Source organism: Neodiprion virginianus, chromosome 2 (assembly GCF_021901495.1).
Source record: "Neodiprion virginianus isolate iyNeoVirg1 chromosome 2, iyNeoVirg1.1, whole genome shotgun sequence".
In the NCBI taxonomy this organism is placed as follows: Eukaryota; Metazoa; Arthropoda; class Insecta; order Hymenoptera; family Diprionidae; genus Neodiprion; species Neodiprion virginianus.
This window is the reverse complement of record NC_060878.1, coordinates 35,003,335-35,030,615: the sequence shown is the minus strand read 5'-3', so window position 1 is coordinate 35,030,615 and position 27,281 is coordinate 35,003,335. Positions and strand designations below refer to the sequence as shown.

Sequence of the window (27,281 nt, the reverse complement as noted above, 5' to 3'; positions counted from 1 at the left end):
TAATAAAATACATTAAACCAGATAATGAAATTTAGATTAGTCTCCTTATACGACTATATTGCAACGACGTTTTGAACTGAAATGCAGAACTTGAATACTACGTTACGAGCCGATTACGTATTCATAACGCACGCCATTAACATTTTGCCGTCGTTGGCTCGAGTTAGGAGGTCAATTGATCGCCCACTATCAATCAATGTATCGAATATAATCATGTATCAAATAATTTTATTTATTTCATTGACCTCAAGGGCGTATCTATTTGACTATCGGTAATTTAATTAACGATAGAATTTCTATTGGTGGGAATTAATCGATTGCCAGGCTGTAGAATACCAGCCGTTTGCTCTTCGGTACTAAAATTAAACTTTTACAAGTTAGATAAATATTTTTTTTTCTTTCAATTTTAATTTCTGTCTTACTTCTATTCTACAATTTGATATTAAGAAGCGCCAAATCCAGTCATTTTAAGAAAAATAATACAAATTATACTTAATGTATGAAATAATTTATACTATACAAATAAGTTTTTCTCTAAACATTATTGGGGTTAGTGTGTCTAGATAATACTAGAACGTAGCATCCGTAGGAATAAAAACCTCCGGGAAAACACTTGTGTAATTTCCAAATACATTCTGTAGGTTGGTTTTTTTTTTAATTACGATTCGTTGAGCACCTACTACTACGTTGTTCTGATTCACTTTGTCTCTGCAAATTGACTGGATTATGCACTTTGACGATGATAGTGTATGTATAATGTGTGTTTATATATATATATATATATACACACACACACACACACACACATACATATATATATATATCATGTGTATATATATTAGAAGATCGTTAGTTTGAACGCACGTCAGTGCATTCAATCTCTGCATCCAAGTATTCGGTTGTGTTAGAGGAAGAACTATTTACAGTGGCTATAAAAGTATTTATCTAAACAACAGTTAAATCTAGTCTCTCCATACTTAATGTGGATAACATTGCAATATGTGCGATTTGTTTTTTTCTTCCAGTTCTATTCCTTATGTATATTTTTCCACCTCGGTATCTCAGATCCCCTCTTCTAGGTCATTATTCCTCTTACAAATTTTTCGTCCGTCAATTCCTGAGCTTGAGTATTGTTATAGTCGACGTTTTACGGCTTGCTTGGTGGAATTTGCGCTTATCCTGATTTTTAATTTATACGTGAATTGAGAGAAATAACGAGGCAACAGTCAAATAGTTTGCCATGTGTTACCTTGTTCGTATTATTGGCTTTGTGAGTCATAAAATTTATGCTACGTTTGGCAACACAAAGGTGCAGCAATCCTTATTTGAAATGGTATTTTTTTTCTCTTTCTCTTTATCCGAAGATTACTTTACGTTAAATAATTCAAAGCCCTGTAATATCGACAGTCACAATGCTATTGATAATGTATCACGCAGGTATTACTACGTATATGTGAAGGTTTCGAGTAAACTTCCATTCAAAAAATATATATCGAATATTTGCAAAAAATATACATCCAACTTTAATATTCAAATTTCTTACGTTTTACAACCGTAGATTAACAAGCCTGTTATCAAAAATTGTTTCCTTGCCTCGACCAAACTAACAATTGGAATAAAAGGGGATGAATAGAGAACGAGAAATTTTTAATTTACAAAAATTGTATCTGCAACAATTCAAATATCCCCTCCAGGTTTATTGCCTGAAAAACTTATTCGAATCGCGATATCGGGTGAAGTATTGATGCATTATTCATATCCAACTCTAATAACAAATCGTATCATTAATATATTAAAAATACTGCTAAAATACAAGTTAAGTAATCGTTGAATTTAACACAAAACGCTGAGCTTGTTGCACGATCTAATAATCGATGTAAACTAACGTGAAGCAGTGAGATGGACAGAGGTAGATTGTAAGTTCAACACCATTACCGGAGGCTGAATTTACTTGGCGTTTCGTACGCACGGATAAACTTTCGTACAGCACGTCACGATTTACGTTGAATATCGTGTAAATTAATATAATACCTATAGCGCGATTCGCAGAATTCGAAGGAAATTATTTTACGCGCCACTCGATCGAGTCATCATCAAAGAATATGACTAATCAAAAAGTATAAGCAATGAAGCAGGTATTTTTTCCACCGGAGTTTGACGGCGTCCTGATCTCACTGTTTCTCCGAATGAAACATTGTAATCTTTTTGGGATGGAACAAGTGCAGTGTAGCAATGAAATTCGACGGCAATGTTGAAAGAGTATGAAGGTACGCTTAATTAGGATTGGTCGACGCGACCATTCGGATCATGGAACTTAATTTATTGCATACAAGACCTTTCGTATTTGTGCTGTTCGTTAGTGGCAGGCAGTTACATTATTCCGATGATCTCAGCGTATCGAGTCCTGGGTATAGATTGACAGAATTACATAATTACAACTCTTTTCTCGTGATTCTGCATTCGAGAAATCTGAATAGCTCATAACGAATCTTATCGCATATGCATACGTATGTACCCTTAATATTATTCATCGCGTTCTTAATTAACTACCAAATGTGCAACTCCTGCTTGAAACATTTATATCGTACTGTTGATCCAACGCGGTAGTCATGTTAGTCGTATTTCTTTTCCTTGTTTTTTTTTTTATTTTTTTTTTATTTTTTTTTTTTTTTCCGATTTCGAATTTATCGTTATTCAAACAATACAGCGCAGCATCTCGCGCGTAGTCGAGTCCCTTGCCAACTTGTTGCGGACAGACATACCGCCTGTAAAACACATGCGATAAATTTACAGAAAAATCGATTAAAATTTATCATTGGTTGCAGATGATTAGTCGTAAACGCGAGACATAAATATGCGTTATACGTATCAAAACCTTACATAGGCGATTCGTGGTCATTTATTATTATGTTTTGTTTTTTTTTTTTGTTTTTTTTTTTCAAACGTTCATTTCCTCTTCTTTTTTAAAGACTGCGGGAAGTGTGGCGGTGATTATATCGGAATTGGCCCTCCATCGGCCATTACTGTGAGGTCTCGACTAGGTAGTACGCAGGTCTTCGTAATATGAATTTGCATAATATGTCGACTAATTACTCAAGCGTCGCGGCAAAGGATACATTACCGCCAGCGGCGGTCAAAAACAAAGTCGGCGGAAGTGGAGGTAAGGGGGATGTTGGCGCACTTGGCGTTGCCGGGGTTGTCGGACAATCGTTTGCCACCCCGTAAGGCTTGGCGTGATTCACCTCAAAAGCAATGGTGATGTTTGCTATGCCGGGGTCGCACAGCACCGGGTTATCTGCAATTAGTTAAATATTTATAACGTAAGCAGTGATAATCGATTGAGCGCACGTTAGTAATTCTGTCGATTGTCCGTTGAATTCGTTCGTTATTCATCAGTCTATCTGGCCAGTTTCGCGAACGTGTATTACTTATGTGTTCCAGATGATAGTAAACACTGTGAAAGAAAAAGAAACGACAACAACAACAACAACAATAATAATAGTAATAGTAACGTTGCGTGATATCGTAATAAATAACGTAAACGTCGTAAAATCTTGAATCGATAACTTTGCATCAGGCAGGGTTATCTCGACTTGTCGTAAATGTTTCTAGTGTGGGTAAGGCTGTACGCAATACAATGAGGCAGAAGGCGATACGCCGTTATTGATGTATCAACACATCATTAAATTCCTCAACATTTTACGACGCGTTGATTAATTTCTGGCGCCTAAATCGTCAGATTAACCGCAGTCTTTCACTTGACTATACAGGCCTACGTATGATAATATTCACTGTACTGTTTCTGGTTGCCGGCGTATAAGTGCGTTATGCCGCTCAATCAATACACCGTTAGCACCGTATACACCGTATACACCGTTAGCACTGTAGAAGAACGAAAGTTTGAAAATATGATGGAAAATACTGCGAACTAACGCCGCGTTTATCTCACCTTGAAGATATATACGAAGTACGTCAGGTACGCCGTGTACCGTACATCTCGTGTTTGAAACGAGCTCTGCGGCGATTGATCGTATCCAATTAGCGCTCAAATCGGCCCAGCAGAGAACCGGAAGCCCGCGGAAATCGTGCTCCGAAAGTACGACCAAACGGTTGTGAGACGCGTTCAGCTCCTCCAGGGACGGAAGCCAATTCTGCAACGATATCGAGGGAGATTTTTCGCGTTAAAATGGAGTCGGAACGACAAGTCTTTCGATAAACATTTCGCAGAGTCAATTTGTACCTCGCTTGTGTCTTCGAGGGTCGTCAGCGCGTTGTGAGATATGTCCAAGACGCGAAGAGCGTTCAGACCCTTAAGATCGCGAGGTCCGAGGCTCGGTCCCAAGGCGTTATGGCTCAGATTTAATCTCTGCAGTGAGCGCATTCCCATGAACAACGAGCCCTCGAGGGTGTTCAGCTTGTTGTGCTGTAGTCGAAATTCGAACACACTCGACCCGGCAATCTCTTCGCCCTCCATTTCGACCAGGTTCTGCGTCAGCGATATTAAATTATTGTTTTCGACAAACGAAAACGGTGGCCGAGCATTCGCGGATTAAACCGTACCGATATACCAACCTCGGTCGGAGTCCAACCCTTCATCAGATAGGTGATCCTGTTGTGGGAGAGATCGACAAAGAACAGCTTGCGCAAACCGCGTAAATCCGAGAACGAGAACTCGCGCAATTCGTTGTGAGTCAAATTAAGGATCCTCAAGGAACGAAGCGGAAGCAGGGCGCTGTTACCGTTCTCGTTCCCAATCCCACGTCCGAGGGACTTGATAGAATTGTAACCCAATTGCAATTCTTCCAGACTCTCGGCTTCCGTGAACTCATCTTCTGCAAGCTGCGACCATAATTTTGTTTCGTGTTAATAATGAGGAAAAAAAAATGAAAAAATATGTAACCCAGATAGTTGAACGGGAGTAAACGAGACTCGGCAACAACACTGCAATAGAAATATAAGCAGCGGCGGCTGTTTGTCGCCTTCTGGATTATATGCTGCTGCCCATGATCGAATGAAGTCTATTGCTCCCGTAACGGGCGATAAATGAACAAGCATGAATAAACAGGCATCAGTTGTTGATCACAAAAAGAGCTATCGACTGGCAACAATATACCTAATGAATTTGCGCAGTATTCTGGTGTGAAAATCGTGGTGAAACAGATAAGGAAACAAATACGCTGGAAATTCGATATTTGTAAAACTCACCTCTTGTATTTCGTTGCAGGAAATGTCGAGTTTTTCCAAGCGGCGTGCATTTTGCAGCCTTCCATCGAGACTTTGAATTTTATTATTATTTAGAAAAAGGTGATCCAGACGGTGGAAGAATCGGAGTTCGGGCGGTAGATGGGTCAGCTTGTTGTTGGCGAGATGCAACAGTTTCAGATTACGTCCCACTGTCGGCAGTTCGCCGTCCAAAGACGTTAGCACATTTTCGTTCAACAGCAGCCATTCGAGCTGATTCAATTCCCTGCACGGATGAACAAATTATCGTCAAACATGCAAACACTCTTACAACGCACCAATTATTTCGCATTGACATCAAGCGTTCGTGAAACATCACTTATAATCACAATAATCGTATCTCGTTTTGATAATGATTCCACACGAATTTTGTCAGCGTGTCAAATTACTAATCGAAGCTCTCAGATTAAGTAAATCAACTGTCGTAGGGAAGAAATAGTGAGGAAATCGAAACTTGGAATCTCGTAAGTCTTACCTCAGCGTACGATTGAGGGAACCCAAGTTATTTCTTCCCAGGTGAAGATGCTTCAGAAGAGGTGGCAACGAACCGGGATCGAGTTCCGTCAAAAGATTGTCCACAAGCACGAGGTGGTGGAGGTCAGGATTATACTGAAAATCAAGTTATATTCAGTATTTCAACGATGTGCGAATAGAAATTCGTGAACAATGCAAAGATGATCGGTTGACGAATGTTGATAATGCACCCGAACGCAGTCGCGTGATATCATCATTCGGGCAGACATACAGCAGTCGAGTCATGATTATTCGGTATGCGTAGAAAGATTCTCGATAATCGTGTATGAGCATGGACGATCGGTATGTAATCAAATTTCTCATTGTCGGTCGAAAATATTTACTCGTGTTGTCGCCTTTTCGTCTGCGATGTATGCTCGGGCATGCACCACACCTACGGTATATACAATGTGTACCTAATAAGTACAATTACATTTTCGACGAAGCTGCTGACGGCTGCGGTTCTAAGGCAGTCGCAGTATGGAGCATTCTACGAAGTATCGATCAAGATCGGCAATTCATATCGCTGATTTGACCCAAATTTTTTTCCGCGAAAATAGTGGTCGAAAAACAAAGCCCTGATTTTATTCGAATTCTTTCAATCATTCCTGTCTGAGATATTCTTGTTTCGAGACCGCTCATTTTAGAGAATATGAAAGAATTCAGAAAATTCTAGGAATATATGCCGAAATTTTTCATCCCTATTCTAATTCGGAGATTTCGTCAAAGCAAAAGTTGGATGTTCAAGATGACGAAAACTTTGAAAATTACTTCTGGAATGCATTGTTCGTACGAAATTAAATTTATTAAACGCCATTGCAGCAACAAACGTTAAAGTATTAAATATTTCTTGCGGGTAAAAATTTATCCGTCCTAATCTAAATCGTTCTCTCATGTTGACATCCGTTTTTCCATTATGCAAATCGAAAATATTGATACTATAAACACGACACCAGGACCGTGGAATTATACCATTCTTGCCTCTTAGCGCGATTCAGGTCTGCTGATAGTTTTCGAGAAATTTCATTTAATATCACAGAAGCTTCTACTCACGATGCCTGCCTGTGTAATTATATATCAATGAATTACGTGACATAGTTTTTAGTATCCAATTAATATCAAATTAACGTTACGTAACGATAGTTTCGTACATTTTAAACATATACATACGTGTATATGTCTGCGAATTATCTATCTTAATGGATGATGACCGTCTTCGGAATGCTTTAACGTTTTAAATATTAGAATAGTGCGCAATTTGATTTGTTTAAATGTTATAGAATTTATTCGTAAATATATACATATATCCAGGCCATGTTGTATCATCAACTTACAAAACGCGTCATCATTACAGCAATCAAGTGGCAGGCACATTTCTGTTGATAAGTGTATAATGAACGTAAATATGAACGAAGAATTATCTCAAAATTTTGTTACGTTATGCTAAGGAAAAACGAAGATCAGCCTCTGCTCAGCAAAACTCGTTCTCCAAGAATCTGCGCAAATGGTACATCGAATAGTAAATTTCATAAATTTTTTACAGTCAATATTATTCACTTAACTCTAATATAGCTACATCGTTTGAATCGAATAAAGAATTTTTCCTCCTTCGTTCAGAATCTTTAATTTATTCTTCGGAATTATGTCATTTTTCGCTTCTTCAAACATACGTCGCATTCGTTGCAGAAATAAGATTTTAAACCAGGTCAAGCCGAAGCATTTCGATATTTCAAGACGTTGCGTAATTGATAACTTGATTTCTTTAGGCCCCTTCGGTGTTGACTTATACAAAATTGACATTGCTTCTTTTTAACTGTTTTCGTATTATATAATCGAGCGAAAAATAAGGCTCCGATTGATAAACAGTGTTCGCATTACCATAGTTTGGTCGTGAAGTGAAACAGTTTCCCTTATTCCTTCCAGAATAAAGTAGGTATGTAAAACATCATGAACTCAATGCCGGGTGAAAATGTCAACGAATTTGCATTCGTTCGTTGTCGCTGACACGAAGGATGGTATAACAAGGGTTGAAGTCTGGACGTGTGTGCGTAAAATTATGGCGTTGTTGATTCGTTTCTCTGACGATAGTCACGCTGTGATGAATCGTAACAAACAGTAGATCAAATAAAATATATATGTTTAATAGTACGAGGCTGAAGTTAACACCAAAACGTTGCAATGTTCATTCGGATAAGGTAGTGAAGTCCCAAAATCAAAATTTTGTGAAATACCTTGAACCCCCAATGCTTTTATAGAATTATGAGGGTAAGACTCAACTGCATTTTTCTATTTTTATAAAGTTTAACACGTTTAGCTGTTAACTCTGGCTGCTGGTTTCAGCTTCACTTTAATAGTTGATTTATTGTTGTTGCGAAGCACCGACGATCATGGCGTGAATCGGTAAATGGACTTTAAGTTATGTGTATAATATCGTACGAGCAACAGGGTTCGATAAGCGGACTGAAAATAAAAACATAAGGAAAACTAATGAACAAACAACGACAACTTGGTATAAATTTACGGTAGTATGAAAACCGATGAAGCTGGAAATAAATACCTGCCTCGGTATAACCAAACACCCGATTTACACATAAAATAACACACGATTAGGCTATAATACGTAACCATACAAGGCCGGAAAATCCGCAAAGCAATTAACGTCTCCTCTTATCAATCTCCTAACAAAATCCTCGTCGTAAATGTTAGCAAAACAAGGAGCAAAAGAGAGAAGAAAAAAAGAAAAAAATAGAGGCGCACACGTTACGGTGACGTTACGTCACTCGTGTCAAAGTATCAACTTCTTCTCACAATCACTAACGGAGTCTCCCCCCGAAAGATCGTTTATGTCGCGATTGCCTGAATATATGAGTTCTGTCATTTAAGAAATAACCCCAGAATTTATATATCATTGCACACCTGATTCTCAATCTACAAGCTAATTTCGTTTTGATTAGTTTTCTGAAACTCCAACAACTGTTATGTCTTCTTTTTAAAGGATTATGAATTTAGTTAATGACATCAATTAATTATCAATAACAAGCACGTAACATGGCTATTAGTATTTCATCGTTATATAATAAACGAGTTCAAGATCTTCAGTCTCCCCGGTCTGATCTTTAATTTCATCGGTCCCTGAAATGTTATCAGAATACAAAACAAAGGCGATAAAAAACCCGTGGAAAAGGAAAAACAAGCGAAAAATGACTTGTGAAATTGTGAGATACACTTATGGACAAATTCGAAGTCGAAACTCGAGATTATTTGTGGTTGAAGAATATTTATTACACGTGCCACGCCTTGGGGTAGAATTGGAGTGGGATAACAGGAAATCCACTTGTTGAATTGACAAACAATGACTCAATTTTTGATATGGCACGGTTTCCGGTAATTCTTTATTTTTTATTTTTTTTTGCTGCTTTATGTACTCCGGTCATTCATCCCGAGACATATTGAATCTGATAAAACGTTGCAGGAGTTTGCGAAGAAAACTCTAAAGTTATAAAAAATCCAAGTGACGGAACGAAGATTATGTAGAAAAGATGGACTGAGAGATATATAATAAAGAGCGCGCGTTTCCAGTCATCAACACCTAATCAGTGACATTTGCTCGCGCAAACAATGCATTGGCTTGAAAGCACGACGCGCTTTGTTTACTCATCACTGCCCCCCAGTGACTGTTTAGGAATGTAACGTGTACACGTATTATAAGGATTTATGAGTTATTTTAGCAAGACTCGAGTATGATAATAACCAGGAAGGAACAAATGTCCCGTAGACGCGACGCTAACAATTTAAAATCCTTATTTTCAAGTCTTTTTCCGGGTCTGTGTCTCATGTCCAAGTCACATGGGTACGCACAGTTAACATCGATGTGCAGCCCAGACCAATTCCTAGAAAAAAGGAGGAAGTTGATTCTCCTTCGACTCCAAATTTCGAATCAATTACTCTCGCGAGCTGTACCAGAACGTTGCAAGACACGGGACTTATTCACGTGAACCATTTATTTCAAATAAGCAGGAATGTAAATTCTTAAAACCTCAGCAGTCGTGAACTTTTTGCCGCAACAGTGGCTATGATTGTTCATTGGGCTCAGCCCCTCGTTGTTTTCTTTGAAAAATTCCCGATTGTACTCACGCTTATACGCACAAATTACGGGTCATGTCATGAGTCGTCACGGTATTGAATAACTGTCAATCGAGAATCGATTCGACGTGGGCTTTGGCACGCTGCTTACTCCGCTCCGCTTTGCTCTGCTCTTTCTCACGTCATTCGATCAATTACTACCGCTTGTGCGTATCTCGTACGTATATGTGTACATCGCATGTATCCTAGACGTGTATCCATGTCGCAAACTTTACCACGGCCAACGATCATAGCATTAATTAATGCGAGAGCACACGCGGTAATGCCAGTATTTATGGTACTGGCGAAAATCGTACGTGCGAACAAATTGTTTTCGTCGTAGGTATCATAGGTGCAGTAGAGGAGTACAAAGATTGAAGGAAAAATCAGACTGAAGTAATTTTTCAACCTCATGCAAAAATTGAAGCGCTCCGGAAACACGATACTATGGGACAAACAAGGAAGTGACGTTTTAGCGACATTTTTCGAAGATGAGACGATTATGTTTGTTTGATGCAAATTATATGTGGTATCTTTTCCATTGGTCGAATTATAAATCATCATTTCTTGCGTCTCACTTTTTTTTTTTTTTATTTTACTAAGACAGTGAAATGTCACATTCGTGAGCATAATTATTCCTATTTAATTTTCTATTACCTATACAGATACCACATTTTCGTTGAATCGAATATGTCAGGCTGCTGCAGCGACGTATGAATGAATAATGTAAATGCAAACCTTGAAGTCGTCCGCTTCTACGCGCATGATTCTGTTCCTTCCCATGTCGAAGGTCCGAAGCAAAGGCAAATGCAACAACACGTGCTTTGGAATTGCGGGAACCTCGTTGTCGGCAAGACTGAAATACATCGTTCTCCCAAGGCCGGCAAAGGCATCTCCGTCCAAAAATCTGCACAAAAGAAGGACGTGACTGTAACTATATTTTTCAATTCTCAGTATCAGTCTTATTCTTCCTACTACTGTTCCTACTCGAAACAGACGGTTGACATAGTTACAAAAATCAACATTCAAGCGATCAACGTTATGTACCGGAACTGTTGCTAAACCTAAGCTAACAATAAGCTAACAAGCACAGAAAGGAAGTCATTGCTTAGTTTGCAACACAAGCAATTTTGGTGCAAGCATTGATTTACATCCAAAATTGAATGACTGTTACAATATCGAATTTCCTCTGGATTTAATGTTCCCTGTATAATCGTGGCCAAAATCAAAGTCAATTCAAACATGTGATAATTTACACAAAGCAGTCAGCCAAATCATTCTGAACTTGTGAGTTTTGAAAGGACCTGGAAAAGTGGTTCCTACGGCACAAGGTCGATTTATCAGGAATACTTCGTAATTTTTTCCATAGACTGAAGTCGTTTCTCGGCAATCCTTTCGAGAAAAATTATTCATCTGATTTTCAGGGTTTTGGCCTGTTGTTCGCAGAAGTGTCTATTGATGCGACAATTGATGCCATGGTATGCAACCACTGCGAAGCATATAAATTTTTCCGTACTATGCGAAACTTATGGATTTCTATACAATTATTTATGTTCAAGGTACGAAAAAAAAAATCGCTCGGTTTTCGGAAAGTGTGCCATCTATTTTCTATAAAATACAACCACCGTAAGGCAATTGAGAGACTTATGAATTAGTTCAGCAAGTTTAATCCCTTTGAAATTAACGTATCATTTTAATTGAAACAGCCTCGAATGTGGTAATTTTGATTTATTTATTTTCTCACGGATAAAATATTTGACAATATTAATTAGAAGTGAACCAATATTAAAGCGGTCGAACGAAGAACCGAAGCTGAACTTGGTGTGAAATGGGAAACCAAGACGAAATTATGAATTACGCTTTCGAAAGATGAAGAGCTGGTAAAAAAAGTTCTGAGAAAGTGAGCAGATCTTAAAATGCGGGCAATCAGGGAAAAGAAGTTTTATTGAACAATTAACCGCTACAATTTCCAACGGTGCCCTCTAACCTTCACGTTGCGTAGGAGATTTCCGAAAGCTTTCGTCAAAGAAGTCTACTCGGCATTTACTTTGCGTGAATTACGTAAATCACTTCACGCTGGGCGATTTGCTCTTCCGACTCCGGGATAAAAAGTCGTCGGGAAAATGTTTGGAAAATATTTCACGCACCCTGCCTCTGTCTCCATAATTGTGAAATTTTTCCCGTCCGTCTGATCGCAACCTTCCCCAAAGCCAAATGGGGGGGAAATCGAATGTTGACGTGGCGCCAAGTTTCGTTGAAAATTGCAGCCCGAACAAAATTCTCTTATCGTCGTTTATTCACTTAATGTCAAGTTGTTGTGGTTTACGATTTAATTACTCGTCGCTGGATGATAAATGTAGGGCATTGTGATAACTACGCGCTCCCCCGAAAAGGTCAACAAGATTAAGATTACGTTACGCGTGTAAGAGCGACGAGCCAATCGTCGCCGTTCCTCCTGGTCCCGGACCCCGCATGCCCTGACAAGGTTCTTCTTCTTACGCGTTTTCCCCCAATATTCGAAGCTCGCACCTTTCCATCGTCGATCGCACAGATCCGGCTCCGTGAGTCGTTTCTTCGCGGAATTGGATGGTCACGGAATTCCTGCGTCTCGCGATGTAATTAAAAGCGGATTAGCGAGTCCACTGACTCCGGATACTATTATACGCGTTTCTTTAACTACCTACGAATCGTTGATTTGATGGCCGGGAATTTGAACAGTGCAACGCAGCGATTAGAGACGAGACTTTGATTTCAATCGACCAATTACTCGAGTAGCCGTCGAGGACCTTCGACCTCCTGCCTAACCCAATCAATTAAGCAAACGTTGCAAATATACTCTTTGCCCAGCTGTTAATTAACCAATTACAGGGACCACTTCGTTCCTGCTTGTTATTCCTGTCGGCACGGCGAGATAATTGACAAATAAATTGTATAAGACAAACGAAGAATCACTGCGTGAGCATCTTTTGCGCGTCTTTTCAAGTCCTTCGAGGTACAATTGGACCGATGTCTGTGTTGTGTACGTAGGTATGTACGTACCTGCGTACGTATCTACGCACATCCGAGTTTCTTTTTTTTTTCAAGTTTCTTATTTTCTTTCGCAAGCACAGATGTGGTAATACTCGACGAGCTTTATCAACGTAACCGTGAACCCTAGTAAAAAGATACTACATCGCATATCCGACAGCGCAGTTTTTTTGAATTCGTATCAAACAGCGACATTCATCGAACCAATAATATTCATTATATGAACGGAGTTGCGATATTTCAGTTTTCTCAAGGACGATTCAAGCGCTGACTTATGAAAAACGTTAACCAAATTGCATCATCTATTCCAAAAAATGTTATACCAATGCAACGGCCAATTTTTTACCGGTGCTGATGTAGATGCAGGTTCAAATTGCTCCTATTACAATTCTTATTCTTGAGAAAACTATATTTTTTAATTGTGTGTCTTAACGATCGAATTGCTTAACTCGTGTTTCATTTCATCTTATCCTATTTGAAACTCGCGTTAATGATCGGTTCGGGTTACTCTAAAAGCCGGAACGCCAGCGTTACGACAAACGACTTTGCTAATTATGCATTTAAGTATCAACTGCTACACACCATTCGTCCGAATGATCTCAACCACTATTCTGCCGATTCGAATAATGATTTCTCACTAAATCGATTAAAAACACCTTGGAAAACGTAACATTGAACGAAAAATCTATCCCATGAACATTTGACTAGGGTCGGGGGCGTGATATTTGCTCATAGATAGGATGACAACCGATTGCAATGACTTCGAGTGATTTCGAACAGTTTCAAGCGATTTTAAAACAACTGCTTTCCAAAAGTGGTTTGTAATTTCAGCAAGCAAATACTTCCCTCGACTAGGATATAAGAAAGTGTAGGATATCGTTTCAGCAACGTAACTCTGCACGACGATTCAACGATCATACTATTGTTTCGAGATGAAGCAGACGAAAGGAGGTGACACTAGATAAGGTCGTACCCGAGATTGTTGTAGTTGAGTTGAAGGTTGGTAATTGTCATCCGCAGCTCCTTAAAGTCATGCCTTGAGATGTCGTGAAGATGCGAATAGGTGACTTTCAGAGTGATTTGCTGCTCGGGTACGAATCTACCGCGGAGCGCTTCGGCGACTTGATTGAACGACTGCATCTGCTCGCATTCGACATGTATCAGTTCCGTTGTCGTTGGGTTTCCATTTCCGTTTCCATGTAACACCGCCATGGTCCCGAATTCCTGTCGACGACACGTGCACGGGCTGATCTCTCGGCGAACCGCACAGTGCAACGTCGAACTGGCCGCCAGACCAAGAAGCGTGTACAAAAGACCCGACATGATTAATATCACCACTATTACCATCCGATCGTCTTTCTGTCCTCCTTGTTATGCAATCACTTTACTTCCCTCACTTCCTTCGCTCCTCAGAATTGTTCTCTTTTCGCGTGTTTCCCTCTTGCGTTTTCTCTTTCTTTCACTGCAATCGAAAACGGTCGTTCGTCGACCTTCTTACATCTACAGCGCGGCCTCTTCTACCGCAACCACGGCGAATGTCAGGACGCGGCCCCGTTGACCCTGACACCCAAGGGACGAGTGACGACGGTTAACAGTCGAGCGCCCGCTCGACTCGACCTGACAATCGGACATCCGAACACACTAGCGCCGGTCTTATTGGCGCCACTCTGCGCTGCACGAAGTCACCAGGATACACCGCCGAACGGAGATAATCTGCGGAATCTCTCGTCAAAGTCCTCAACGACTCGGCGCAATGTTCCTTATTGACGGGTCTTGGTAGTCCACGGATGGAAAACACTGCCGACCTTCGACGCCCTCGTTATTTTCTTACTTTCGAACCGTCTAACACTGGTAACGAAACGATCTTGCCCTTTGTATCGCGAACACCCCGTTACCCGGAGGCTTGAAGAACTGCACTTGCGTTGGAGTCAAAGTCACATGGATTCGGTACGAATCGGAGCGGAGACAACACCGGGACGATGAATATTGTTCGGAAAACCTTGGTTCCGGTCCAGTCAGACACACTGCAGCTTCATCGAACCATCGATCAAGGGTGGACAAAGTCCGTCGGTGCACGAGCTCGTGTACCACTAATACCTCCTAGTTAACGCGCGCGCGCGCGTTGTAATATCTCGCGTTTTCCGTCGACGTCGACGTAGTTAAATGAACCGACACACGGACACTACTCGGAGTACACGCTTCTGTATATATACATACATGTATATATATATATATATATGCACTGTTGTAAAACACGGAACTGAAGGGCGCGTGCCTGTGTGTGAAACTCTCGGTGGAAACTCGAAACGATTGATCCGTCGACTCGGGGCTTATACGAATGAGAACGAACGAGAACGAATGCCAGAAGAAAACTATACTTTCCGCGACGGGTTCGTGGCCGAGTTTTCTATGTTCCGACAACCGCTGTCAGAGGCTGACTAACAACAAGCTTCTCTTACTTTCGTACGCGGTTTCAAAGCAACTCGCGCGCGGCTGCTACTCTGCTGCCACTGCTGACGCTACTGCTGCTGCTGCTTTTCCTCCTGGTTCTGCTCACTCTCTGGAGGCGGTGGTAGCATTAGCGCGCCAAGCTCTTTGAAAGTCGTACTTATACAGCTCAGGTCGGCTGGCCTAAGTTCTCGACAAGAGCGCTGGGACGATCAGTCCTCCTCGCTTCGGCCACCACCACCACCACCGATGTCGTCATCGTTTTCCTCTCTTTCCCTACCCCATCGCTTCCCTCGGCGTGTCGTTATCGCAACTATCACGTGATCAATCATTGTTCCCGCATCTCTTAGAACTCTCCCTCTATGTAAGCTACGGTGATTACTTGAGGAAATCGATGGATTTGAAATAATCGAGGCGTTCGTGACTCCCGTTTTTCCATTGAATTCGATTGATCTTGATTTTTGTTCTAAGCCTGATCATTTATTCTGGAATTTGGATCAAATTTCGCGCAATCTCCAAGTCTCGTATAGGAAATTCTTTAATGCGAGTCAGTTTTTCTACAAGGTAAATGCGGTACGCTCTCTTTTCAGAAATATCACCGCGCGTTTGCACCGTTCAACATTCTTACGAGATTATTAAACTCTCGAGCCAGATTTATGTTCCTCCGGAATCTCTGACGAACCAAATATGCGATGCAAAAAGAGAAACACTCCGTCGTAGTTATTTGCGTTTCCGAGCGACTAGCGGGGGTTGTTTTTCTTTCAGCTTTGAACGCGTGCACGAGATGAGGATTCGTGACCAGAAAAAATGACGGAAAATGTCAAAGGTCGAGCGCAAAGATTACCTTCTTTTTCTACGCTATGAACGAAATTTGAACATGCCTGTATTGCCGTCATTGGAATAGCGATAATCGCGAAAGACATAAAACGAAACGATGCAAATAAACTCTCGGTCGAGGAAATTAAACGAATTTATTCCACGCGATTCGAACGGTGGATAAAACACGTAGCAGCCTCTTCCTATCGTGTCCGATCTTTCCATGTAGTTATAGTTGATGCCTCGGCTACCGAATTCCTTCGGCCGAAAGTGCACCAAGAGGCGAACGGTGGCGCGTCGTTGCCCGTGCCGTTGGCAGCATATAAACACGCCTGGAGGAAGCGAAACGCCCCGATATCGCCCCGTCTCTCTCCGTTCTCAACGCCCCGCCAAATGGCAATTAAGTGCGCCGTGAAATAAATCAGGATCCAAGGCGTCTCGGCACTTTCAACGTGACGTAGCATCACCGCCAGCACAACCTCGATGCACACTCGCGCTTCTTTGGATGATTGCACAGTCGTGTAATAGCGTCGGTCATGACGGAATAGTAGCGATGATTCAGTGTCGTTGATAGGTAGAATCACCCATTTACCTGGCATCATCCTGCTTCTGAACCTCCGTTGGATAACGCTCTACATAATGGTATTGGTAATGCTACCTAACGTCAGCAAAAGACCTCCTTGGTTCCTTGAATTTAGTTCGAGTATCCAACCGTCGGTTAAATCACCTTCAATTGTCAGCTCGGTGTGTTATATTCATCCTCCAACCGTTTCAATCTTGATTTTGACTCACTGGATTTATTGACACTGGTCAACGACAAACTTGTGCCTAGAAAACGTTCCGGTTTTCAAAAGCGAGAGTGATCTCGACGATGACTTGTTCCCAACTGAGATATGCTCAACCCTTTTCGACTTTTACTTCCGAACGAATTGTGAGAAATGTTTGATTTTTTATTCCACCTAGTACGGATCTGCGTGAAAAAGTGACGTGCGGTGTTGCACGTTTATGATACATTCGGACTCGATATCATCCACGTCTTAGAGTTAATCTATCTATCGTTTCATTAATGGCAGTAAATGTACGGATAAGAAATCGTATGACGCGATTCATTAATTCGTCGATCGATTTTCATCGTGCGATAATACATGCGACATCCGGGTATTAAGTAGTAAAAAATTGTACGAAAAACGTATCCACCTAATCGTCAGTTTGATTGTAACAACGGTCGATAACATTTGGAATTCATTGCCACTGTGGTCGTTCAACCAACGCTAATTGGAAGGAAAATTTGCAATGATTACGTAGTCCTAAGTTCGTCAGTTGCTCGTATCTGCAGCCTGGTAGTGTAGTATTATCGTCGACGTCGTTATCGGCATGCCAATAAAGACATCGCTAGGTTCTGGATATTCTCAAATGTAACCGGCGACGATTAGCTACGGAACGTGATAGGTCTTCAGTTTCACGCGTAGTTTAGATTTCGATTTGTGAGATCTGCAGCACCCTCTAAATTTGAATCAGTGAATTTTCACTGATATTTCACTGATTTCCAGTGCGTATATACTTCCAGTGGTGTACTTATAACTGATTCACACTTAGAGAGCAGCCATATCGATTGTGCTTGCTGGGCTGCGAGCATGTGAGAGCGGTGTTGGCTTTGATAAGAGGAAGCAATACTCAACTTTTGACCTTTGCCTAGCCGCTCGGGACCCAGCAAAGAAAATACCAGATAATTGATTCAACGCGTTTCCAGTAAAATACGTAACTAGTTTTTGGAATTCGATTTGGGTTGACTGACATGCATTTAGAAGTGTCCCATCTTTCCACGCATCCGAATGCTTCTATACCTCGATCGCACTTTGCCAGCGTTCGGTATAAAGTTACGTTTCTAGCTCACAATCGGTGTAATCGGCTTGTTTACTCCGAACTATCGTTCTTCACGAAACCAGTATTTCCGAGTATCCCCTGTAAAATTATTAAATCTAGAGAGATAGAGTTGTTGATCTAATGCCGTGTAATTCGACCGGCATGTTCGATGCAAGAATGACAAACAAAGTGTTCGAAAACACCTGCGCGATGGAAAATGCCGATCTTGGTTGATGGTGTTGAATGTTTATTGTACATGTACAAGGAAATGATACAAATCAAAATCCATTTCCATTATACGCGGTATGAAGAGAAACGGATTAAGGAGGTCGGAATGCGGCGTGTTTCGAATATCCGAAATTCCGAGGTGGATTCAAAAACAAGCAATTAATCTCCTCTCGTTCTCTTCCTCTATACTATTGCGTTCTCCTTTCCACCCCCGTCGTCACTTCTCGCCCATTTCTCAGGGCGAGACGCGAAGAGGTTTATAACAACGTCGCATTCCAGTGGGAAGGAACTCTCGGGAGCCACAGAGACGAAGTCGGGTGCTCTGTTTGAAAAAAATGGGCCAGCTCAACAGGTTTTTCTTTTTATTGCTTCGAGAAATCCACCAAAAATTCGTAATAATTAGCGTTGCTGAGTTTTGACAAAAGAAATCTATGAGCAAAGTATGGTACAAATTCCACGTGTCTTTTTTGCAAATCCCTTCAAGTTCAGTGACACATGGTCGCCCGTATAGTCACCGTATCGCTAACTAATTATGCTTTCCATTGTTTGAATTACACGTAGTACGTGCGAGCCGAAACTAGCAACATTTATCAAATCACGAAAAGCTCACTGGACGCTTCAAAATTCCGATTCAACGGGAACGAGGCACGACAATATTTAAAAATATGAAAAAAAATGTAAAAAACAATAAACGTACGATCCTCCACGCACGATTAATTGTTACACCGTGCGCGTCAGTTGGCACGCCGTATTATATACGGGAATCGCGGTGAATTTACGTAGGTACATACCACAGAGAACGCGTTATTGTACGGACGTAGAGAGAGTTTACAAGTTCGACGACGGCGATAGAGAGATGACGAATGCAGTGAGTAAAATCGAAAAAGATTTAATAAACTGTACGGAGTGGTCTGTCCGTCGACGGCTGTTATCCCGGTTATCGGGGAACCGTAACTAACCATCCTCCGAGGCATGTACGCATTAACGTCTGTCTGCAAGTGAATAGGACGCTGCTGCCGCCGCGTGAAGCCCGAGTGTGTACGGCGGTGTAATATACGGAGGTTCGCCGTGTTGGTTAACGAATGCGAGAATGCGGCCTGGCGCCAACGCACACACCACCGGGCACCGATTACCAATCGCCCGACGTCGTCGACGGTCCGTTCGTGCCTCCATTAAACAGCGTGGCTCGTGGCCCGTGGCGACGCTGGCGAACGCGGCGCTCTTCTTGCCGCCGGCGTGGATATCGTCGACCCTGCGGACCCGGCATCGTTCGCGATGGCGTCGTCGTGCTCGACGCCTGGAACGTCGTCGATCCGTCCTGGTCCCGCCCGCCGTAATATGTCATGTCGAACGAGTATCAGAGGCGCTCCTCGACCCCTGGGGCAGCCGCAAGCACGCGACTACCGGCCGCGCCGGTAGCGCCAGAAAACGATCAAACAAAGGTCGACTTGACGAATCCGGCAAGCATGCCGGAGATTCCACCCACGCCCCCGCCCCGCGGACCGTAATTATTTATCGACGACGATGCCTCGCCGCCTCCCCCGAGCGTTATCCGAATTCGGGCCTCCGGCTGACTTAAGATTAAGTCAAGTGAACTACGGAGCTAAGGAAGAACCGTTGCAACGCGATTTTCGAAATTATTTGAAATTCGGTTAACCGTTATAAAAGAAAACGGAGTCGTATTTTGAAATCTTCGTTCCTTAAAGATCGTTGCGAAAATATGAAAATAGCGATTTTATTCCAAATATTTCGTTACGATAACGTTACTAACTTTAATCTCGTTCGAAATTGGCTAAAATCGGCACAATTTTCACTTTTCTGCATCTTCTGGGATTGTACTCACAGCTGACGCTATTGTGACCGTGTGTTCGCTAATATCCTCGAATCGAGAACGAATTCGGAACAAAAAATAAATATGCATGATAATTCAACGGTCGTCGTAGCGATTTTTACGATTACAGGATAAATGTAATTTCGTTATCACTTAAATTTCCAAGTTATTCTTGGTACCGTTACTCGATGACAACTTTTACACGATTGTCTATGTACGGATATTGGCAAACTAGCGGATATTCGCAATACTCACTGTTTGCAAAGGGTCAACGATCTGCTTTACACGTATTTTTTACGTTCACTTGAATCAGTTTTCTTATCGTTAGACCTTGTTTTCCCACGGAAATAAGTCAAATATAAGTTGTGATCTGGAAAATTTCGCAGACCTTTGGAATCCTGAAGCATAGAATTTCCTCGGTACTACAGTTCACGATAACGATTATACTAAATTGTAGCAGTACCTAAGGATAAAAAATTAAACTTCTAGCGTTAAAAACCAATATATGGAATGGCTCATAAGGGATTTTAAATATCGTACCAGATTTTTTACCATCGCCGTACGAAGATTTGTGCAGGCCTCCACAAATCTGCGGCATGATCTTTTACCGCAGTTATATTTTTGAGGAAAAATCCTTAGGATGCGAGCGAACTGAGAAAAACAAGAATTGTGTATAGTACTGATTGTGAGAGACAAGCGGAATCAAGACAGCTACATCATTACGAGGCTATACCGTGCCACGCAAAGTCCATCCGCGTACTACCTGCCTACTTGAGACTTTGGCCACGTCGCGACGCGACTCAATTCAACATAACCCTTGCTTCTTATTACTATCTGTACCCGGCCATCGGACAGTGATCCTCATTTTGTGGTTCAAAGAGGTCACGAGTGATTTCCCAAAATCGAGAATTTACTTTTTATCCTGTTCGAGCAATTCGAGCATGTATAGCGATGATGTTTGGTACCCTGTACGAGTCTCACAAGCAATGTATTACATGTGTCAATTTTTTTTTCCCACTCCGCAAGTTTTATCTATCTTCAAAGTCAATGTCAAAATGCTTGATTTTATACTTTACGCGGTCTTTAAATCGTAACGTATGTTTGTACTCAGATTAGAAGTACGCTATCCAGAGTGTAAATTTTGTACACGCTGGTACACGATGCAAAAGCGTGGCACTTGGTCCACGAGATTAAGCTTACGATTAGTGCGTTGTGCCATATTGTAAGGAATTGATGAAAGTAAAAAATCCTACTTCAACAATATCGAATGCAATTAATTGAAGTGCGGTAACTTTGACGTACAAGTATAACATACTTGAAAGATTCGAGTAAGAAATGTACGCACTAAGTCGAAAATTGCTCCTATAGGCAACATGCGCGGTGAATTGAATGTTTTCTGTCAATCACGCAGTTCTCATCTATCACCGTGTAAATAAAAGATACGGCGAGGAACTGAAGAAACCTATGAAACAATGACGAGAGAATTACACAATGTTATACAATTTGAACTATTCGGACCTTCAAACCGGGTTGTCTATTATAACACACTATTGTTCACAGTGGCAAATACACGTGAAGTATGCATAAATCCCTAAAGCTTTTACGTTTAATGATAAGTATAGGGTGGCTGTAAGAATTTCATTAACGCTGACAATTATCAGGATCATCTTTTCTCGTTATTATATTACAATACGACAGAATGATGTACAGGCAAGTGTGTTACCTGTACCATGCTCTATAATATCTGTTTTAAAGAGGTACGTCGGTACCTCTGTCTGTACCTGCAATCACACTCGAAGTTTGTAGAAATATGTGACAATTGTAGGATCGTAAAGGAACAAATTTGAGAAACACTGGTGTTTCGTGTTTACGATGGGATTTAAAGGAGGATCGTCTGTCTTCGTTCAACGTACTTCTTGATTTTTCCCACTTTTGTCAGTCTTATTGTGTTTTTTATAACCATCTTTTTTGCGTAGATGCCGGGCGCCGGGCGCCGGCCCGCTCTGGGACGCGCCTTACTTCCTGCATATACAAAACTGAAGCAGGCCATTAACATTCTCCTTCGGTCGCTATAATGCTTCAGTTCACTTAACTTCACTTCGTTCCGCCTCGCTCCGTTTCACTTCGAATCCCCCTGGCCATCCGCTTTTACTTATCAGTCTGTTATTATTCTTATCTCGACTGATATTTTAATCAGAACTTAATTTCCACTAAATTTATTGCTCGGTCTTCGGGGTTCTTCGTCTGGCAATGAAATTTACGAAGTGTCAATAGATAAGGGTATATATATGAGATCGTTCTCACTAAGTCGTTTCACATTAATTTATGAGGAAATGGAATTTCCGAGAGTTCTTCAAGGTATAGCCCTACTCGTACGCGTCAACAAAAACGAAAGAGATGAGAAAAAATTTTGATACTCTTACGTAAAAATCTTTAAGACATTTGCCAAGGAATTATAATATCCACCATACGCGAAAACAATGATTATACAAATTGGATGTTTATACGGAATATTCCTTGTCGTTTCACCCATAAAAGTTTCAAGTCTTTTAAGATGCTTATCGTTGGGTTAGTCAGTGACATTGTAACACCTTCGCTCCAAAAATTTAACAGCTGTTAAATCTCAGGTGATACGGTATGACACGATTATCACAGCGTTTCTTACAATTCATTTTCAAAGACTTGAAGATGATTGGTTAGATGCGTTTGAAACTTTGGATCAAAGAGATAAATCATCTTTTTCTACACCGGCTAAACAATTCATACATCAACATACGTTTTCTGTTTTGCAAATAAAAAATATACCTGCACTTTGTACAATAACCCCCGTGCCGTGCATCACATTCACTAATCGGGAAGTCCAGTGAAAAACACCGTTTCATGTACAGACTGGTATTTCATCGAAAATGTTTCGTATTTACATAAAACTTGTCTTACCCGACATTTGTCCAGCAATTAAAAGTGCATCTATCGAGAATTGCTAACGTAGAAGTGTAGAATGGCAGTAGAAATTTAGATACTTGGTAAAAACTTGATCGAATTTTATGTATGTTTAAAATAAAAATCGGTCAGAGTTAAAAATATACAACATTAATTAATAATTATTCTACCCTCAAGTTTACCATTTATTGTTTCAGAACAGATCAATGATAGCCTTGACACTTGACGTACTACGTTCAAATTTTCCCGCCAAGAATTGTCAAAAAATGAAGGCTTTTCGCTAAATTTTTTTATTTTTTTTCCAAGTGCCTTCCCTTTGTCACTGGTGGTGCTATCTTTCGATTGCATTCGGGCGAAGAGTTTGGAAGAAGGAGGTTTCTCTTTGAGAAGAGTAAGTGTTTGCCGTATGTATTCGCGTGAGTTACCAATTGATGGTACATACATACATAATTGGAGAAGATTTTACGAGAGATTTTCCAACGATGATTGGAATTGAATCTATGCCGTCTGGTGATTAGCAATGATTGCTATTCGCAATTAACGCGTGTAAAATGTCTGGTCCCGACGGTCCTGCCCTCTTTTGTAGATTGGACAAACTAACCGCGTGCCGGTCAAGTTACGCTGCGAAGGTTTCCGGTCTTCGATGTTCAACAAAAGTTACTGTTCAATGGTCGGTCGGGTAAATTGCATTTTGCAAATGGCAGGCGACAAGTTGCCGTACATCAACAACAGGAATAAACACGGCGCTGTGTAATTTTGTTATTAATCCGAAATAGTGACCAGACTTGACATATCTAATGAGGAAGTTGGAAACCAGAGAGTCGTGGGGCGCCGAGAAGCTGGAAGCGCAGCTAGAAGCAGCGCGCGATAACCTCCGAGGTCTCGATCGAAGTATTCAAAAGATTCTCGGCCGGGACCCTCCCGATGGCGAAAATCCTCTCCAACCAACGGCAAGGTACGCCCCCGAGATAAATATTGATCGAATAATCCCAAAACTTACCTATCAAGGGATAAAAATAAAAACTAACGGCAAACGTTGGTTGAACCGATCGATTGTACGCAGAACGTCTTGCGCTTTAGGTTATTCCGACCATTTTTTAGAATCTTACATTTACACAAATTTCATGCTGCTTGCCTTTATTTGAGCCAAATTTTTTATTAGGATTGCCCAGAAACGACCGGTACAAGAAGATCATCGCAGACGACAGGTGGCTGACTTTGCAGTCCTGCCAAATAATTTAACCGTCTTTAAAAGACGGTGGGTCGCTCCTCCTGGAGAACCGAAGACAGTTTTTAGTCGGCTTAGTGCTCGCATCCCGTCAAATGCAGATGACAGTGCCGACGAAGATGACAACACTGCCAAGGTAATTTAACAACCACCTTAAACAGATTTATTACGTATTAGATCTGATTACATGACTTGGCTGAAAAAAAGACATTAATTTTATTACGATGTAACTTGAAAATTATCATCCTCCAGAGTCTGAGAAGCTTTGCAAACTCTTAGGTCTTGCTTTTGCTAAAGTTTTGACCAGAAGGATTAATTACTAAAAAATGTACAAGCATTTTTAATCACTATAAAATATTTCAGTTGTAACAAATTATTATGTCAATATTTAGCCAGCTGTCTCCTCAAGAGTGATAGCAACACCTAGAGAAATACCTTCGCGCCAAGAGGTTATTAGGCGAGAAAGAGTGGATGAACGAAGTCGTCAGCGCAACAAACGAATGTTTGGAGCTCTCCTCGGTACTTTACAAAAGTTTCGTCAAGAAGAAACTAAACTTAAAGCCAAGGTACTATTACGAATTATTATTCGTACATTCTGGTAAAGGAAACATTCAATACTTTAAACAGCGGTTTATTGCGTGCACGAAATTCACTGAGTCGTTTCGTTTCAGGAGGATAAAAAAGCAGAGGTTGAAGCTCGTGTAGAGGAGGCTGGTAGACGGGAGAAGGAGGAGCTGAGGAGAGAAAGACAACAGTTATTTCAGTCTCGGAAACGTCAACAGGCAGAAGTTCGCAGTTTGGAAGCTAAACTGGTGCGCAGCCGACAATTTCAGGAATGGCGCGCGTCTCAATTACCGCTTACATCATTTATTCGCACGCGTACTCAACCATCTATCTATTATTTACCAAAACGAAAACATTCGCGCACAGATTCGCTTTTAGCTCTCTCCGCAAAGGAGCTCAATGGTAAGGAAATTTTTTTCTCCAGAGAGGAATACCCTAGATGGTTAATGTCATAATTCTTCACTGAGTTATGTAAAATCCTGTGCTGAGACTTGCTACCTTAATTATTGCAGATGAGATAGAAAGGAGGGAAAAAATCCTGATGGAAGAGCTAGAGCAAATAGAATTTCAAGCCGGATTAGGAAAACAACTTTCCAATGAATCAAACATAGTTTCGACCGTGCAAGAAGAACCTCCAACACCTATGGAAGAGGGCGAAGAGAATCGAGATCCAAATCATGAAGTCGAACAGATCGAAAAGGAAGAGGTACAGTCTTCAGGTTCTCCCACGTGCGAATCAAAGGAACTAATTCCGCTCCCAATAGATTCAGCTCCAGTAGAGGTAGCAGAGGTGCAAGAAACGCAGGAAATGCAAGAAATGCTAGAGGATGCCAATAACGGCTAGCAATAAGTACATTCGCCTACTCGCATGTATATATGGATATTGTACGTGGTGCCAGTGCCTGAATGGTACAAAAAAGATTGTTTTGAATTACCTTCGCAAGACTAATGAGAATCAACGCGTTTGGAATAAAATCATGTCCATAATCAACGGTTATATTACATAAGTTAGAATTTTTTACAGGTAAATCTTTTCAAAATCAAGGCAACTTATTCATACATTTTAGTCTTAATTTATCAACTAACGGCTTAAAGTTCGTTCTGAGATTCTATAACTATATTGTTCTATGAATTCCATAAATCGATAGAATACATGTTTTCAGCGCTACTTCCGTCAACGACTTGATTACCTCGTAGTTTTTATGAGCACTAGTGCTTAAAACCCAATTTCTACCCACTAATGCTTGTAAAAATTACACAATATTTTAGGTTTTGACAAGAGGCAGTACATAAAACAAGATGTGTGCCATGTGCGCATATAGGGAATTATTGGCTCGTGTGAGTTTCGCACAGCGCCTTTGCCTCGTTCGGCACTTTTCACTCGTTAAGAAATCTCTATTTTATGCTCACTTACCACAAAAATAACTATTTCGTGTAAACCTTTTGAACTGTCGTCCTCGGTGTGTTATATCTCGTTAGGTAACGTAACGATTTTTCCTTTCCATTGCATTAGAATCCTTTAACTGGATAAGATATCATCTATTTTACAGCTATCACTTTAGCAAACCCCGAAATCCGTTTAGGCGGTTTATACAACCTGTATATTCGACACACTGTCAATAGGCTGTAAGTTTATACGACTAATAATTACGGTATCTCGAACGAACGGATGTTGCAATTTCAATTACCCGATAATATCAGAGATAAAATTCTTCCCTGTTGTTATTATTCCATTCGCAATCTGTTAGTCATTATTTTGCATCGTGAATTTTTTAATCTAGTAAACGTGACTATACGAGAAATGAAATACAATAAAATACGAATGCAAATGAACAGGAGTTTTAGCTTTGTAAAAAAGCTTTGGATTTCATCAAGTACCAGTGCTTTAAAACTTCCAATTGCAGGAAAAGCTGCCCCCCCTCCCTCGTATACTATGGATTATTTCAAAAATACTCCACGACGCAATCGCGGTAACAAAGCTGCAGAAAACTGTCTTACCTGCATATTTTTTAACTCCATTCTGTCAGACCGTCACCAATGGTAACGCTCACTTGGTACGTAAGAACCGCATATTGCTCCATGGCCATTCATTCACCGAATGATGCCGCTACTGAACGGTAATTGCATATCTGTCCTTAGTGTGATTCCCAACACGCATAAGCGTAATTGGATAAAGGTGAGCGGAAAAACAGCAATTGTTCATCGGCGTTTTTGAACCTTGTCACTCTGACGCCATTCATGCATTTTTCTATAATATATACTGTATGTATATATTTCAATAATGCTCGCTGATTTGACGGTTAATTATTTGGAAAACATAAACAAATACTATGTCGCGGTTGTCACCATTTCTTTCATATTAGATAGGTAAAGTCGAGCATGTTTGAAATTCGTTTCTTCAAAGAGGAACCCTCGCTGGGTGAAAGGTCTTCTTCGTTCTACTTCATCGTACAGAGAACG

General features: G+C 40.9%; 2 protein-coding genes across 2 annotated transcripts; one reads left to right on the top strand and one right to left on the bottom strand.

Annotated features, from left to right (window-relative positions):
- Window positions 1–398: 398 nt before the first annotated feature.
- Window positions 399–15,496, bottom strand: LOC124298829 (toll-like receptor 6). The gene is made up of 8 exons (XM_046751349.1): window positions 13,877–15,496; window positions 10,615–10,783; window positions 5,717–5,850; window positions 5,206–5,467; window positions 4,573–4,839; window positions 4,241–4,486; window positions 3,950–4,151; window positions 399–3,295 (listed from the first exon to the last, which is right to left on the bottom strand). The coding sequence occupies exons 1-8, from the start codon at window positions 14,248–14,250 to the stop codon at window positions 3,090–3,092; spliced, it is 1,860 nt and encodes a 619-aa protein (XP_046607305.1). The 5' UTR covers window positions 14,251–15,496; the 3' UTR covers window positions 399–3,089.
- Window positions 15,497–23,684: 8,188 nt separating this feature from the next.
- LOC124298832 (pinin) lies at window positions 23,685–26,483 on the top strand. Its single transcript, XM_046751357.1, has 5 exons — window positions 23,685–23,984; window positions 24,192–24,393; window positions 24,650–24,823; window positions 24,929–25,223; window positions 25,334–26,483. The coding sequence occupies exons 1-5, from the start codon at window positions 23,827–23,829 to the stop codon at window positions 25,663–25,665; spliced, it is 1,161 nt and encodes a 386-aa protein (XP_046607313.1). The 5' UTR covers window positions 23,685–23,826; the 3' UTR covers window positions 25,666–26,483.
- Window positions 26,484–27,281: the final 798 nt, after the last annotated feature.